Source organism: Macrobrachium nipponense, chromosome 11 (genome assembly GCF_015104395.2).
Source record: "Macrobrachium nipponense isolate FS-2020 chromosome 11, ASM1510439v2, whole genome shotgun sequence".
Lineage (NCBI taxonomy): Eukaryota > Metazoa > Arthropoda > Malacostraca > Decapoda > Palaemonidae > Macrobrachium > Macrobrachium nipponense.
This window is the reverse complement of record NC_061087.1, coordinates 22,620,688-22,638,688: the sequence shown is the minus strand read 5'-3', so window position 1 is coordinate 22,638,688 and position 18,001 is coordinate 22,620,688. Positions and strand designations below refer to the sequence as shown.

Sequence of the window (18,001 nt, the reverse complement as noted above, 5' to 3'; positions counted from 1 at the left end):
AGGGGAACGTTTTTTAGTTGACATTAAGGTTCGTCGCCTTGTGGGATACCGAACCAGCGTCACTGCAAGTCCTGGGTTCCTTGTCTATTCGCTGATTCAATCCCACGAGACGACGAACGTATTATCAACTATATCAACTAAAAAATTCCCCTTCGCATAACAATTATGAAAATATATATTTCCGAGGTGGAGCGAATTGGATATTAAAGGATATTTTGTAGTTTATGGAATTCATATACTATATATATATATATATATATATATATCTACATAATATATATATATATATATATTTATATATATGTATATTAATTATTATTAATATATAATATATATTATAATATTATATATATATACTATATATATATATAAGCGAATACACGGGAAGAAAATGATAGTCAGGAACATCAAGCGCTTTGTCTTTATCAGAATCGTCAGGAGCTTACTGAAAAAGACGAAGCCTTGGATTTCTGCTTCATTTTTCCGTGGTATTCGCTTATTTATGAAGTCACGTGCATTATGTGATTTTTTAGAGTATTTATGCATACACATATATATAGTAATATAGTATATGTATATATGTATATAGGTGTATAATACGTATATATCGTAATATATGCGCGTGTATATATAAACATACACACACATATACATCCCTTTACTCTGTACAAAAATATGATATTTGATCCTGGGATGAGGTAGCTGGGCATCACGTGCACGATTTCCTGTTCAGCTGAAGAGAAGCAACGGTATTTAACCTAACTGGCCCGCATCATTCATAAAAAAAAAAAAATCCAAGAAACCTGGTGTTGACCTCTGGAATCGTCTCGCCCAACCGAAAGGATAGCTCGTGTGACTGATAAAGAAGACCAGAGAGAAATGAGAGGTATCTACTCTGAAGTAAACGGTGTTCCCTTTACATATCTGTTGCTTGAAAGCGATTTGCATAAAAAAAAACAACGGCAGTAACAGATTTAAATTCATTAAACTAGTTCCTTCCTTATGTTTAACTGATTTACGACTACTCAAAAAAAAAAAAAAAAAAAAAAAAAAAACACACACGGTTGTAAACATTTAGTTTTAGCATTGTCTTTGCGGTAACAGCTGGACCTCATGAATATTCACAAGGGATTTCATACACTGACCAAAGGCAGATGACTATGCAGATAAATACAAAAAAATAATATATATATATATATATATTATATATATATATATATATATAAGATATATATATAGAGAGAGAGAGAGAGAGAGAGAGAGAGAGAGAGAGAGAGAGAGGCCTATGAAAACATGTTCAAGTAAATCAAAAGAAAATCTAACTAAAGAGATGGTAAGGAAATCAATACTAGCAAATCATTAAGAAATTCAAGAACAGAATAAACGTCAGTACGTATGCTCATAAGCGTCTCCGTTTTCTGCTCACCAGCGTGCGTAAAAGGCCATAGAACGCGTGCGTAGAGGAAACAGTGACGCAATACGCAATCATCTCTTGATTGCTTTTTGCCGACGACCTATGAATCAATGTCGGAGGAGGCCTCGAGGTACGAGGCCCTATGTGGTATGGAGGAGGAGGAGGGGGGAAGAGGGGGGCGGTTTGTACCTCCAAGGTATTTGGGGAGGGGGAGGGACTAGCACCCTTAATGCCTCCTTGTCGGGGGCCGGAGGGGAGAAGGCTGTCGAAAGGGAAAAGGCTCATCTTCAAGTGCTTGAGGCCTCACTTCTAATGTTTGACCAAGTGCCTCTTGGATGGCGTCCTATTTATCAGTTGACTAAATACTTTATGGGTCAGGGATCCGTCTATTAGCTGGCTAAATACACTCTGGATAAGGGCCATTTGTCAGTTGGCTATATGCTTTTTCGGTCAGGGATCCCTTAGTTAGTCAAATACGTTTTGGGTCAGGGATCCATTTATCAGCTAGTTAAATGCTCTTTGGATAAGGGCCATCTGTCAGTTGGCTATAGGCTCTTTTGATCAGAGATCCATCAATCACTGATTAACTGCTCTTTGGATAAGGGAACTAATTATCTACTGACCAAATACCTTCTTGATAAAGACTATTTGATAGTTGATTAAACGATCTTGGGGTACAGAATCCATTTTATTAGTGGACTAAATGCTCTTTAGAAAGAACGGTCATTTATGAATTTCATTGTGCTTTGGATAACGGATCTATTTGTCAGTTGGAAAAATGCTTTTTGTATAAGGGCCTCAGTTGTCTAAATGTTCCTTGCTTAAAAAATTCATTTATCTGATCGACCCAATTAACCTTCGGTAAAAGGCCTATGCATCATTTGCCAAATGTCCTTTAACTATAAGTTCTGTCTATGTGGTACTAAGTTCTCTTTAACTCAGAATCAATTTATCGCTTGCTGTATAAATATAAATGCGGTTTATCATTTAGATAGAAGCTGTTCTGCATGTGTCCCATTTATTATTTATGAAATCTTCCTTATGAATTTATTTATTAATTTGCAGTTTTAGCTTTGACGTTACAATCAATCAAAATGTGAAAACGTTCCTATTTGAAGTTATACAGTACATTAACAGACAAATGGCATCTTACGAGAACGACTAAAGTAATGGTTCATGGCTTCATGGGTATTTATATATCTGTTTGTTTATCTTTTTTGTTTACTTATTTTATTTATTTATTTATTTATTTACTCATTTATTTATTTATTTATTTATTTATTTATTTATCTGTCTGAATATTCAGCAATGTGATTGAAGCTTTATGATTACAAACAGCTGGCAGCTTGTGGATTGAGATCAAACCCTAAAAAAAAGTTTTAATACTTCAAGGAATCGTTATACAGAGGTTAAAAGAATCTAAAGTAATATATATGATAATGTTTCAATTATATGCGATGAAATCCTTCTAAGTTGTGATTTTATTGTAGTCAATACATTCAACTGCATTTGACTACATCAAGAAATCATGATAAACTTGCAATATAATTTTTTTTTCTTGTCAGTAATTTATCAAAGATAATACATATGAATTTATGCATTGTTCTTATTGTAAAAGTAAACGCATTAGAATACACTTGAATGCATTGAGAAGTCGTGAAATATATGATGCATAAAGGATTATACATAGAAATATATATATATTATATATATATATATATATAATAATATATATATTATATATATATATATATAATATATATAATGTTTCAATTATATGTGATGAAATCCTTCTAATTGTGATTTTATTGTAGTCAATACATTCAACTGCATTTGATACAACAAAGAAATCATGATAAACTTGCAATATAATTTTTTTTCTTGTCAGTCATTTATACAAAGATAATACATATGAATTTATGCATTGTTCTTTATTGTAGTAAACGCATTAGAATACACTTGAATGCATTGAGAAGTCGTGAAATATATGATGCATAAAGGATTATACATAGAAATATATATATATATATATATATATATATATATATATATATATATATATATAGTATATAATGTTTCAATTATATGCGATGAAATCCTTCTAAGTTGTATTTTATTGTAGTCAATACATTCAACTGCATTTGACTACAACAAGAAATCATGATAAACTTGCAATATAATTTTTTTTCTTGTCGTAATTTATACAAAGATAACATAGATTTATGCATTGTTCTTTATTGTAGTAAACGCATTAGAATACACTTGAATGCATTGAGAAGTCGTGAAATATATGATGCATAAAGGATTATACATAGAAATATATATATATATATATATATATATATATATATATATATATATATATATATATATATATATATATGTTTCAATTATATGCGATGAAATCCTTCTAAGTTGTGATTTTATTGTAGTCAATACATTCAACTGCATTTGACTACAACAAGAAATCATGATAAACTTGCAATATAATTTTTTTTCTTGTCAGTAATTTATACAAAGATAATACATATGAATTTATGCATTGTTCTTTATTGTAGTAAACGCATTAGAATACACTGAATGCAATTGAGAAGCGTGAAAATATATTTTTTTTGATGCATAAATTTGATTATTACATAGAAATATATGATGCTGAAGGATTTATACATAGAAATATATATATATTTTTGTTGATCGTAGTAAATACATTAAGATAAACTTGAATGCATTAAGAAATCACGGTACAATTTTTTTTTATATAAAATCTGAAATTACATTTTTCTCCCGTCCGTGATGCATACAACCATTTCACTAACAACCAAATTCCTTCGTCCTTTTTAATGTTAACCAACTCAGGCGTTGGAGCGAGAAAAACATACACATCAGGCCAACCTGGATGAGGAGGCAGTCGTGCGCGCAGGCAAGCAAGCGAGCAAGCAAGAAAGCAAGCACTCTCGCGCATGAACGAACGTATTCACCGACTTCTATTTCACCTAGCCATTCAAGAACCAACGAAGCGGGTCCTGATCGAAGAAAGCAGGCCGAAACAAACAGGAGTACACAAACAGGACGAAACAAACAGGAGTAAATGCCTCCTCTTCAAGCAAACACAAACTGTTTTTTTATGGCTCTTGTGGTCTCACGGACTCATGACCACGAAATGAAAAGACGATGTTCGTTCTCAGTGCTTGTTTTTGCCTACATTGTTTCAGAAGGGCTTAAGGACCGTGTTTGTCTTTGTACATGAATTCAATATTATTCGATGAGTAATATTGTGATTAGTACCTTGTTGTTCCAGAATGACTTGAAGACCATGTTTCTCTATGTACATGAAATATCATTCAGAGGGCAATGTTTATATTAGTATCTTGTTGCTTTAGGACTTGAAGACCATGTTTGTATATGTACATGCAACATCATTCCAAGCTAAATATTTGGATTACTATCTTGCTCAAATTCACGCGTTTGGGGAAACAAGAATACAGATACAGAAATCTTAATGCGATCCGAGTTTACCAAGACCTAATAACTAAAAAGAATGAAGAAATAAGTGAAAATTGATTACTTGTAGAGTCTGAAGTGGAAATTACGATCCTCTCAATTATATTTACCTCTTGATTTAGCTTTCTGAACGTTATTATATGAATACTAATGAGTAGTTTCAACATTACGAATTTTGCAAGCTTCCTGTTTATTGTTAGACGAAGCTGGCCTAATTCCAGCACAGGCTCTTGCTTCCACAGGCTCTTGCTTCCAAGAGCAGATCTTTAAATGACGAAGGCCGGACTTTCTTCGCATAATACCTTTTCTTATCAATAAACCTGGGTTCGATCCCTGGGCCTGACAATGGGACGATATGAGTACATGTGCTTAAAACCTATGTATTTGTTGAGTCGTATGTATACCATTACAACATAATAAAAAACCTGTAGGACCTCGAAGAGGTAACCCTCGCCATCTGAGGGGACTTCGAGGAGGTAATCATCACCAATCTGAGGAGGGCCTCGAGGAGGTAATCAACACCAATCTGAGGGGGCCTCGAGGAGGCAATCCTCACCTTCTGTGGGAACATCGAGGAGGTAATCCTCACCATGTAATGGGAGCCTCGAGAAGGTAATCCTTACTATATGAGGGGGCCTTGAGGAGGTAATCCTCACTATCTGAAGGTGTCTCGAGGAGGTAATCCTCATAATCTGAGGGGACCTCGAGGAGGTAATCCTCACCATTTGAGTGGGCCTCGAGGAGGTAAGAGTCATTCCCATGGGAAGGACTCGACGAGGTATTTCTTGCCCCTTCAACGCATTGTCATTCATCAGATACTTCACATTATTCTAAAGAATTGAAAAAAAAAAGGAGTACAAATCGTCTCATTTGGGACTATTTCTTACCGTCTCTTCCTAAGCTTTTCAATTCAGTCACGTATTATTATTATTATTATTATTATTTATTATTATTATTATTATTATTATTATTTTATTATTATTATGATTAAGGAGGACCGTGCAGGTCATCGAATGCTTTCTGCTTTGTTTTTTAAATAACAAGATCAAACAGGCATATTGTTGTGGATTTACTTTTCCATTTTATCTTATTAACTCATGTGATTATGAGTTTTATTTGGATTATTATTTTTATTATTATTATTATATTATTATTATTATTATATTATTATTATTATTGATATGATTGGGTTAAATAAAGTTATTCATCTTCTTACCCCCACGACTCTATCCGTTAGAGATAAGGTTTTTTGAAGAAGAAAAAAAAATAGACATTCGCTTAAAATCGAACCGATATTTTATAGTTTTTTTTTTTTTGGCACTGTTCGACACAAGTTGGGTTACCTTAGCCTAATCAGCAATGCACGACGTCATCTTGCAAATGCCTTTTAAAGACACGAAAAAAGGAAACTTATTTCTGTAATTAACTTGATCTCTTTATATTATGTTATTATGTACCATATTACCGATATATATATATATATATATATATATATATATATATATATATATATATATATATATATATATATATATTATACATACATATACATCGAAGAGAGAGAGAAAGAGAGAGAGAGAGAGAGAGAGAGAGAGGGAAAGGCCAGATAATTTTTTAAAAACGTACTTGAGTACATGTATAAGTATTATGCTACCGAAGTCTTTTAAGGCGTTCGAAGTAAAAGCAGAAATATGGTTAACCTTACAAGAACATTAGCATATAAGAATAATTGATATATAAATCTATCAAAAAATAATTGGAAAAACTACTAGTGAATTTATTTCCAAGCTTTAACATCAGTATTTTCACGATATTTAGCCATCAATTGTACGTTTAAAAAAAGCAAAGCTATTCAAGTGAACTGTAGTTCAATAATTTTAATAAATTTGAAGTTAGGACCACTAAATTTAAAAGTGAATTTTCCTTAATTTTGCTCTGGTTCTAAATCCTTATAAAATCTGCAGGAAGCAGACGAATAGGAGTCCATTTTTAAAAGTCCCAAGCCAAGAGGAAAAGAAATCCCGAGACTGTGGTGAGTTACGGCGATGGGGGAGACTTCCCCTGGAGTGTGGTGATGCCTAAGGGAGCGGGGGTTTGGGGGAGAGTAGGAGGATCTGGAGCAGAGGTCGTCGTCAGATGACCCTGAGGGAATGCCCTCGTCTCTTCTGTTTGCTCGTGCCATTGCCCCTCACCCTTCCTCAGTCCCCCTCCTCCCCCTCCACCACATCTCCTATGCATCTGCTGCCCTTCTTCTTCTCCTCCTCCTCCTCTCCTTCCGCCCCCGCTCCGTCCTCCGCCAGTACGACGATTGCAAAAGGACGCGACGTATAAAAGGGAGCCGTGGGCCCTTCGTCAGCAACAGCAACTCTCGCTTTCGATCCGACAACAACAAAATCCTCCCTCTGCTTCTTCATCTTCTTCTCGCTTCGCTGGAACGAGACTCCGCGGCCCATCGAACGCGACTCGAGCGCGGAAATTAAATTTATAAAAAGTATATTTACCAGTGAAGTGGGAGTTTTTTTCTCTGAATTGGAAGTCTCTAAACTTCTTTTCATTTTCTTTCGCCGAAGATATCGTTGACGAAAACTGAAGTTATAGTTAAGGAACCACGATGACTTGCTTAACCAGGAAACTTGTATTAGCCGGTAAGTACCGATCCAAACTTCGTTCCTAGAAATCGGTTTGAATATTTATTGTTATTTTGCCGTGCTTTTCACGACTTTGAACAAGAAATCTGCATTTTGACTTGATACAGTAAAATATAACGGCCGATACTAAAAAAATATACCATCTATATAGATATGAATATTTGATAAAGCTTATATATTTGCTACTATGAATGCGAAAACTAAATATATGCATTAAGTAGATTGAAGTTTTTCTTTATATCTTGTTTACTGCTTTTTTATTTTACGTCATTCATTAACGTTAGAACAAATGCAAACTAACATGAACAAAATTGGTATATTATATGTAAGATCAACCAGAGATGCTGGGAATACCATATTCATTTATATTTAGTCACACTTTCATTAATTTTCATCAGTAAGTGTTCCTTATTGATCCAGTTTCAAAAATTCACATTTGAGAAATTATAAATGTTTCTCTCGAATTCAGAACAGCATTTTTGTCATGTCAGCCAATTACCAAAATAAATATACTCACAGTACTACGGAATTCGAGCAATATGAACATTATAAGCAGATACTATCATAGTATACAAAATGTGTTACAACCTTCAGTATATCTTAATTTCCATTATATCTGAAGATTGAGTATTCCAATGGATGGCTACATATCAGATAGTTGTTGGGAAGAAATCTATATTTCCTGTACATCTGTATATGTATGCTTTCAGATGTTTATAACAGAACACATTGAGTTATTTGTATTCATATCTTTTCCTTGAAGCTTGAAGATCAGTAAGCCATGTGATTAACTGTTCGTTGGTCAGAACACTGGCCGGCGTGTTGTTTTGAATCTACTACTTGTCTGATGGTTAATAACCAAAGCTTTAGCTTAACAACAACTTGAACGCATTCTTTCAGAATTTGATGCCATCAATCTCATATTTATTTAATATATTCTTCTTTCTTCTCATAGATATTCTATAAGTTTCTTTGTGACATTCCTTTGGCAAAAATGATTCACAAAGTGCGCTTCATTAAACAAATGCAATCGAGACAATGTCAAATTAATTCATTTGTATTTTCTGTTGAATTGCATGAATTCGTGTATTCATATCTTGTTCATATTTCCATTATTTTCTTTGCTTGCCCTCTTTTTTTAATGTTCCATTTTTTAGATAATAACTAATAATAATAATAATTAACTAAATAATAATAATAATTAATGTACAATTAATAATAATAATAACAATAATTTAATAACTAATAACTAATAATAATAATCATAATAATAATAATAATAATAATAATATAAAATAATAATAATAACTAATAATAATAAGAATATAATAATAGATAATAATAATAATATGGAAGCTTGTATAAATATTTCTGAAAGTAGATTACTACTCTTGTGTTTATTGACTTTTGCACCTTTTCATTTTGAATTTACAATACTGTCATCATAGGCTTTATTGCTTAGTAATTCTTAAGAGAAGGAAATAGGCTTCTTTGAATTTTAAGACATAAAAACTATATGATGTTACTGTAAGTCCAATACCAAATAGCAAAATCAACAAGAATAATTAAGAAAAGGTGAATTATTTGCTTTTATTTACTTCGTCCAACTTTCCAACGAATTTACTCATACGTAGCTATTATACATAGCTATTTCTGAATCGTATGGACCTATATATGTCAATTCTGCTAAAAGAAAATACAAAGTCATATTGAGGTTCACTCACAAGTAATGGTCTAACGAATTTCATTCTTTAAAGGCTACTTGACCTATCTAATAATGATTTCCCTAAATACCAGAATTCTATTCTCAAAAGCTACTTGGTCTATTTGATACTGATTTCCCTAAGTCCTTAGCTGTTCATCCTTTCCAATATCCTTAACTGGACATCCTTTTCTCAACTCTTAACTGATCATCCTTTTTTCGTCGAACAGCTCTCCTCGGCGTCTGCTTAGCGCAGCAACAAGCCTACTTGCCACCAACAAATGGATTTAATGGTAATGGTAATGGTGTAAATGGAAATGGCAACGGAAATGGAAATGGCTATACCAACGGCAGTGGCAATGGCTATGCAAATGGAAATGGTAATGGCAATGGTTACACCAACGGCAATGGAAATGGTAATGGCAATGGTTACACCAACGGCAATGGCAATGGAAATGGCAATGGTTACACCAACGGCAATGGCAATGGAAATGGCAATGGTTACACCAATGGTAATGGCAATGGAAATGGCAATGGTTACACCAACGGCAATGGCAATGGAAATGGCAATGGTTACACCAACGGCAATGGCAATGGTAACGGTAATGGTTATACTAATGGAAATGGTTACACCAACGGTAACGGAAATGGTAACGGTAATGGCAATGGAAATGGTTATACCAACGGAAATGGTAACGGAAATGGATATACCAATGGCAATGGAAATGGTAATGGAAATGGTTACACCAATGGAAATGGCAATGGAAATGGTAATGGAAATGGGTACACCAATGGAAATGGCAATGGAAATGGTAATGGAAATGGGTACACCAATGGAAATGGCAATGGAATCAATGGAAATGGCCTTAATGGACAAGTGGACCCCATCACCGCCCTTGGGGAAGCCATCGCTGGAGGTGGTGTTCCAGGAGTCGACTACCCAATCCTGGCCTCCGTACCAGAAACTGGATTCACCTGTGAGGGACAGATTCCTGGATACTACGCAGACACAGCACCTGAAGCAGGATGTCAGGTAATTTCTGAGGCTTTATTAAGTTTAGTCTCTGCAGTTTACGTCTTGACTGATAAGTCAGTTTTCAGATTTCTTTCACGAGTAACAAATTACAAGATTCCTGATTCAAAATGAGATGTGATCAGGATATACTTCGGGTATATTTTCTTAGTGAGAAAACAAATATATCAATCAGAGGGAATTGATTTTCGTGGAAATAACGACAACCACAGAAGTTTTGATTTAAAAAATGAATTTCATCCTTTTGAAAATGAGATCAAAATTATATAAACAGGAAAAGTTTTTTTTTTTTTAGAAATCAATAGACATTGCTTTTCACAATTATATTCATTTAAATAGCTAGAAAATGCAGAACCTTTTTGTCTATTTACATAAAGTTATGATCATAACATAAGAAACCTTTTTATTGTTAGTTAAATCAGATGGGGTCTCCATATCAATGCAGAAAGAGGCAAAGAAAACATATTCCTTAATTTTTCTTAACAAAAGCAGCAAACGGATCTGTTATTATGCTTCTGTTTGTCTGACACCCGATTACTTTATGCTAGGATATTTGATTTCCCTTTGTAAGGCAAATGAATACTTTACGTCAACGTCACTCAAGTTAAAGGAAAAAAATCACAGGACTCCGTTGACCATCAGATGTACCAGAGTCCTTCACGTTTTAACTTTCCGTGTTTACCTTTGCAGGTGTTCCATATCTGCCAGGCAGATGGCCGACTCGACTCCTTCCTGTGTCCCAACGGAACAATCTTCAACCAGCAGTACTTCGTGTGTGACTGGTGGTACAACTTCGACTGCTCAACAGCCGCTCAGTTCTTTGGTCTGAACGCTGCCATTGGACAAGTTAATGGCAACGGCAATGGAAATGGCGCCACTAATGGTAATGGTAATGGATACACCAATGGAAATGGAAATGGCAATGGTAATGGCAATGGATACACCAATGGAAATGGTGCTGTAAATGGAAATGGAAATGGCTACACCAATGGAAATGGCTACACCAATGGAAATGGCGCTGCTAATGGAAATGGAAATGGCTACACCAATGGAAATGGTGCTGTAAATGGAAATGGAAATGGTGCTACTAATGGAAATGGAAATGGCTACAAAAATGGAAATGGTGCTGTAAATGGAAATGGCTACACCAATGGAAATGGCGCTCTAAATGGAAATGGAAATGGCTACACCAATGGAAATGGTGCTGTAAATGGAAATGGAAATGGCTACAAAAATGGAAATGGTGCGGTAAATGGAAATGGAAATGGCTACACCAATGGAAATGGCGCTGTAAATGGAAATGGAAATGGCTACACCAATGGAAATGGTGCTGTAAATGGAAATGGAAATGGCTACAAAAATGGAAATGGTGCTGTAAATGGAAATGGAAATGGCTACACCAATGGAAATGGTGCTACTAATGGAAATGGAAATGGCTACACCAATGGAAATGGTGCTGTAAATGGAAATGGCTACACCAATGGAAATGGCGCTGTAAATGGAAATGGAAATGGCTACAAAAATGGAAATGGTGCTGTAAATGGTAATGGAAATGGCTACACCAATGGAAATGGCGCTGTAAATGGAAATGGTTACACCAATGGAAATGGCGCTGTAAATGGAAATGGAAATGGCTACACCAATGGAAATGGCGCTATAAATGGAAATGGAAATGGCGCTGTAAATGGAAATGGAAATGGCTACACCAACGGTAATGGAAATGGAAATGGCTACACCAATGGCAACGGCAATGGTAATGGAAATGGCTACACTAATGGCAATGGCAACGGAAATGGCTACACCAATGGCAATGGTAATGGTGCAGTCAACGGAAATGGCAATGGAAATGGAAATGGCTACACCAACGGTAATGGAAATGGCAATGGGGCAGTAAACGGAAATGGCTACACCAATGGAGCATCTAATGGCAATGGAAATGGTAATGGAAATGGCAATGGAAATGGCACTAATGGTTACTCTTACCCAACGCCATCATCACCCAGCGGCCTCTACCAGACACCCGTCGTATGAAACCCGTTTTTGATTATGCAATCTGTTGTCTAGATTATTTTTTTTATTATTTGCTTGAATTCTGATACTTTACTGTTGCCATGAATGATCTGGTCTCCTTCTGCAGATGTTACCTAAATTTCAAGATTCATTTTTCACTTAATTAGTATGCAATTCTTTTTTTATTGTTTAGAGCATTTCAGTTCCTCCTTTTATTCAAAGGTGCAAATTGGTTAGCTTCCCAAAACGCCATACCTCCATATTCATTTTCTCAGCGAACGAAGATTGTCTGGTGAACTCTACTTTGTGTTTATGGGACATCTGCTAGTGAAAGTTGTGGTGCTGTTATCTGTCTCAAAGAGCCATTTCCAAAATTAGCTTTCCCTTTCAGCCTGTTGGAAGGCCATGAAGATATATTCCATTCCTGTCGTTCTCAAGAAATTGGAGCAGCCACAGTAAATTATCAGACTACACACACATATATATATATAGTACCATTACCTAGTGCAATGCTTGTGCCATAAGTCTTTCTTATTTAACCAGTGAAAGAGTATTTTTCTATTATATATGAATAGTATTTTTATGTATACAAAATGCAATAAAAAAAAAGCTCGAAGTAACATCATTGTGTATGAGTCTTCCCTAACCTGCTTTTCTGTCAATATTCTCTGACATAAATCATGAGCTTGCAAACTTTAAATATTGCAACTGACACTTTACAACTGTTCTGATGATCAGTTTACTTTACTGTTTTCTATGTCAGAACTATTTAACTTATTTCTGAGGGGTTGGGCAGTGGTGGGTAAGGGCCAAGGAACAGTAGACCAAGTTTTAAGATGAATTTGATCCTGGATGCTGGTCAATGTTTCTTATTATTCTTATTCCTTTTTGTTGATTGTTTTAGGGAAAATATGCTTTCTAAAAGCGTTTTCAAACTACGTTTGCGAACAATTCTTAAGCATTATACTCATTTTGCCACCTATGTATACATTACTTACTATCAGGTATATTTATTCCCTATTAACCTAATAATATTCCATAACGTCGTGAACTTTTAGGTCATTGCTGTTGCATCTGAAAGCAAAGGGAGAAAATCTATATAAGTTTGAAATGCAATTCATTTAGTTCTTTGATATCTCTTATATGCCGTACTGAACCATTATAAACGATTATGTAATAGCTGGATTCTTCAATAAATTAGTGATTTGTATTTGTTTATGGATCTTTAGTAAAAATAAATTGTGCTTTGGCTATATATTAGCATACTGCAAATTCAAAACAGATTATCCCAAAAGTAGGTCATTTTTCAGGTACTCACGAACAAAGCCTTTATCTCAATATTAAATATTTATTATGATTGTGGCTTTCTTCATTAGTCGTTATATATTGGTCTGTTATCTTTTTAATGTATGCGGCGTGCTTCAATATATTTCCTTCCAAATACAATTGAAGCTGAAGTTGATATTTAGTTATGTCATGTATTCAGCAAATGAGGAAGTGAATAATGATTCATATGGTTGTACTTAATATAGAAGAAGAACTAAAAAAATGTGTAAATACTCCGTCAGTTTGGTGATTGTGATCCATCTTCCGAAAGGAAAAAAAAAAAAAAAAAAAAAAAAAAAAAAAAAAAAAAAAACTCAGTACGTATCAGGTAAATCACTTTAGTCTTGTTTTAATTCGCTGCTGAATTTAATAGTTAGCTATAACGGTTGAAAAGGTGTAATTAGCATGTTTAAGATTTTCAATAACAAGTTGTTGGACAATTGTCACATTACTCTTGAAAAAAAAAACACATTTGGTTTCAATTTGTCTTAACTTTTACGCAAGGGGTGTTAGACCTAATTAAATCTAGAATTTCTTGTGCATTGAATGAGAGAAAACCGTAAATACAAACGCTATTATGGCGCGAAGTAAGGCAAATCTGCCAAGAGAAAGTGTGCTCGGTCAGGGTGATGAAGAGGCTGTCTGGAATAACTTTCTCAAAACCCAAGATACTGAATTGAGCAGTGAAAACATGCCACACACACACATACATATTTATATGCTATAATGTTGAGTCTTACCAACTATTCACTGAAACAATAACCTTCTCTGATAGCCACTGAGGTAAATGTCTACCTCCAAAAATCTCTTAAGTATTAAAATCAATGCAGACGCAAATGGCAAAACTGGAAAGGAAAAAAGAACAAGTGATGTATTAGCGGAAATATGAGCATGTCAAGGTTGATCATTCCTTTCTAACTCAAGGCACTTGGATATATCTAGTAACTTAAAAATGCACCCGCAGTCCTGAGAGAGAGAGAGAGAGAGAGAGAGAGAGAGAGAGAGAGAGAGAGAGAGAGAGAGAGAGAGAGAGATTCAAAACATCAGTTGCCTCGTAAATAAAACATTTACTTTTCCTTCAGTTTTTATGACTCCCATGATTCGTAAAATTATGCAGAAGATGCAACGTAAGTTTTCTTTCTCCTCACATAGACGCATACATGAAATTAGAAAGGAGAAATAGGTTGTCCATTTCCCTCTTAAAAAAAAAAAAAAAAAAAAAAAAAACTCGATTCTGACAATTCGTTATGGAGGCTGTAGGGGGAGGGTTTTAGGATGGAGGGTTAGGGGGGGGTAGGTTGGTTGGCGGGCGAGTGGGCTGGCGGGCTGTTCCAGGTATTTTGAACTATGAATTAAAACACTGATTCCCAACCAGCAGTTAAGTGCCTCTTTCTTTTCCAAGTTAGGATAATCCAAGCAGCGCATTGTTGATCTTTTGGACATGAATATGTACTGTAGTTTGGAATAATAATGTCATTTGAAGTTTTTTTACGTGTATTCGATTCACAGAAAATGGGATTTTTTAAAAAGAGGAAATGACAAATATTGACCCGAAGTAGTTACTGCAAGCACTTTGCTAAATCAGATAGTTAATATAATGGGTTATTCCTCGCAGAGGTTATTTCGACGTTTTTCAAGCTGAAACCTGTCCCTCTATAGGCAATGATTTATATTTCTACATAGGATATGAGAATTCTATTAATTGTGGCAAAACAGATTCCATGGTTTTTCAGTTGAAAGTTTTTCCTCTAAAGCAAGGGTTTATATTTCCACATAGGATATGACAATTCTAACTTTGATCAAACAGATTACCTGGTTTTTCAGGTTGAAAGATTTTCCTCTAAAGCAAAGATTAATATTTCTTCTACATAGGATATGGTAATTCTATTAACTTTGATAAAACAGATTTCATGGCTTTTCAATTTAATAGTTTCCCCTCTAAAGCAATGCTTTATATTTCTACATAGGATATGACAATTCTACTAACTTTGATAAAAACAGATTTCCTAGTTTTTCAAGTTAACAGTTTTACCTTTAAAGCAATGGTTTATATTTCTACAAATGATGTGGCAATTCTATTAACTTTGATAAAACAGATTTCCTGGTTTTTTGAAGTTAAAAGTTTTTCGTCTAAAACAATGATTTATATTTCTACATGGGATATGGTCATTCCATTAACTTTGATAAAACAGATTTTCTGGTTTTTCAGGTTGAAAGTTTTTCCTCTAAGTCTAAAGAATTATTATTATTTCTACATAGGATATGGTAATTCTGTTAACTTTAATAAAACAGATTTCCTGGTTTTTCAAATTGAAAGAATTGTCTCTAAAGCAAATATTTATATTTCTACATAGGCTATGGTAATTCTATTAACTTTGGTACAACAGGTTTCCTGGTGTTTCAAGTTGAAAGCTTTTCCTCTGGAGCAATGATATATATACGATCCTAGTAATTCATTTTGCTTTAGACGTCACACTTTTCTGAAACCAAAAATCGAAAATCCTGGCCTCTGAGTGACGTTTGACTTACATTCTCGGTTTTCTTACTTTCTAATGTCCCAAAAATACGAGAGACAGAGTACGAACAAGCCATTATTAAATGTATGATTTTCTTAACCACTCAACATTCTTTTACTTTTCTACGATATCTGCATTTGAAGCGAGTACATTATACACCAAAACATCAATTACTGATATATAAAGCTTTTGCAATGCTAATGATGGTATTATAATCATGTCCTTATTTATTCTGTACAATTTGTCTCATTTACTATAGTAATTAGCGAGGTAAAATAACGAAAAGTTTAGATCTTACAATGGTGTATGCAGTCCTTAAGCCTTTCCTCTGCTTTGCCCTGTTGCTTGCAAAAGAAAGTCATTGCATGTAGGAGAATACAGTTTCTTTCCCTATAGATAATATAATAATAATAATAATAATAATAATAATAATAATAATAATAATAATAATAATAATAATAATAAGTGGCGCCGTGGCAGAGTGGGTTAGGTCGTCAATGAACTGGTTAAGCAACATTGGGGCTGGTCAGTCGTTGGATGGTGACCGCTCTGTTCGGCGTTGATTCCTTGGGAAAGGATCTTTACCATAATTTCCTCAGTCTAACCAGCTGTAAATGAGTACCTATCCCTGATGGGGTAGGGTCCAGCTATGGGTTAAATAGCAAAACTCAGCAATGATGTTAAGAAATGAAGGAATAAACGACAACGACGTAAATGGAACCTCTGGCAAAAGAGGAGCTTCGTCCGGCAGCCAGATATTCAACCCTATTGAAGGGGAAGACGGTCAGGTACTTGGAGGTCGTCATCCAGCAACTGACACCACAACGTCAGTACCAACAGCCTGAGATTGGAGCTAGAAGAAAGGAAAGCACAGAAGCAAACCAAAGGAAGAAATAGACAAGAGAAGAAAATAAGGAAATATGGAGATGCTACATCAGAAGCAACCCGACGGAGAGAGGATATAGAAGAAGGTTGGTCAACATCTGGAATGAGAGGAATACCACCCTCCAAACAGAGCAGAGGCTGGCAGACCAAGTAAGGAACAGGAAGAAAAGGAAATGGCTCTCCCCAACAGAAAGAGAAGAACTGGAAAGGGAAATGTCACACGACAACGAATTACACGAAGACGACAAACTCGAGAGGACGATGCCACAGAAGACGACAGGGATGATGAGGTAATCAAACAACGACACACGAAGAAACACCGACGACGTAACAGAGAGGACGGAATGGGTAGAAAAGATTTAGGCAATGGATGGAGCCAGATACAGAGAGAACAAAGATCCCCTCCATGAAAGCCTACAACACCAAGAAATTAAGGGAGAAAACAAGTGAGGTCAATGAAATAATGGGCATAATACACACCACCAGTATCACAGAAACAAATAACTTGGCATATGCAGGAGCAAGATTAGTAGCAGAACTGATGGGGATTCGAACACCAACACCACCAGCACAACCAACCCAACAGAAACCAAAACAGCAACCTCCTTGGAAAAGGCGCCTGGAAAAGCAAATCATGGTGATGAGATCTGACTTGAGTAAACTGAAAGAGATGGCAGAAAAAGGCTAAGAAGCAAGAAAGAAGGGAAGGACTCAACGAGAAATACAAAGTACAAGAGAGGGGACTAAACAACACAATAGAAGATGTAAAACAGAGGCTTAAGACCAAAGCACATAAGATCCAACGGTACATGAACAGGAATAAGGGATACCAACAGAACAAACTATACAGCCAACCAACAAACATGCAACATGACTCCAGGAAGTCAAGGAAAAAGAAACAGGGAGAATAAAACAAAGATTCACAGAGATCACGACAGACACAGTCAGACACCAACTAAAGAAAAT

At 35.1% G+C, this 18,001-nt stretch overlaps 2 protein-coding genes across 3 annotated transcripts in view; one reads left to right on the top strand and one right to left on the bottom strand.

Moving 5' to 3' along the window:
* Positions 1-18,001, bottom strand: part of LOC135196437 (uncharacterized) — a 304,074-nt gene that overhangs the window by 128,752 nt on the left and 157,321 nt on the right. The window lies entirely within an intron of this gene.
* LOC135196366 (uncharacterized) lies at positions 7,262-12,928 on the top strand. Its single transcript, XM_064223189.1, has 3 exons — positions 7,262-7,560; positions 9,496-10,298; positions 10,989-12,928. Exons 1-3 carry the CDS (start codon positions 7,527-7,529, stop codon positions 12,327-12,329), a joined length of 2,178 nt encoding a protein of 725 aa, XP_064079259.1. The 5' UTR covers positions 7,262-7,526; the 3' UTR covers positions 12,330-12,928.

Coding starts and splice junctions, on each gene's coding strand:
- LOC135196366 (XM_064223189.1), top strand. CDS start 7,527: ATGACTTGCTTAACCAGGAAACTTGTATTAGCCG. Junction 7,561..9,495: donor CAGGAAACTTGTATTAGCCG/GTAAGTACCGAT, acceptor TTCGTCGAACAG/CTCTCCTCGGCGTCTGCTTA. Junction 10,299..10,988: donor CACCTGAAGCAGGATGTCAG/GTAATTTCTGAG, acceptor TTACCTTTGCAG/GTGTTCCATATCTGCCAGGC.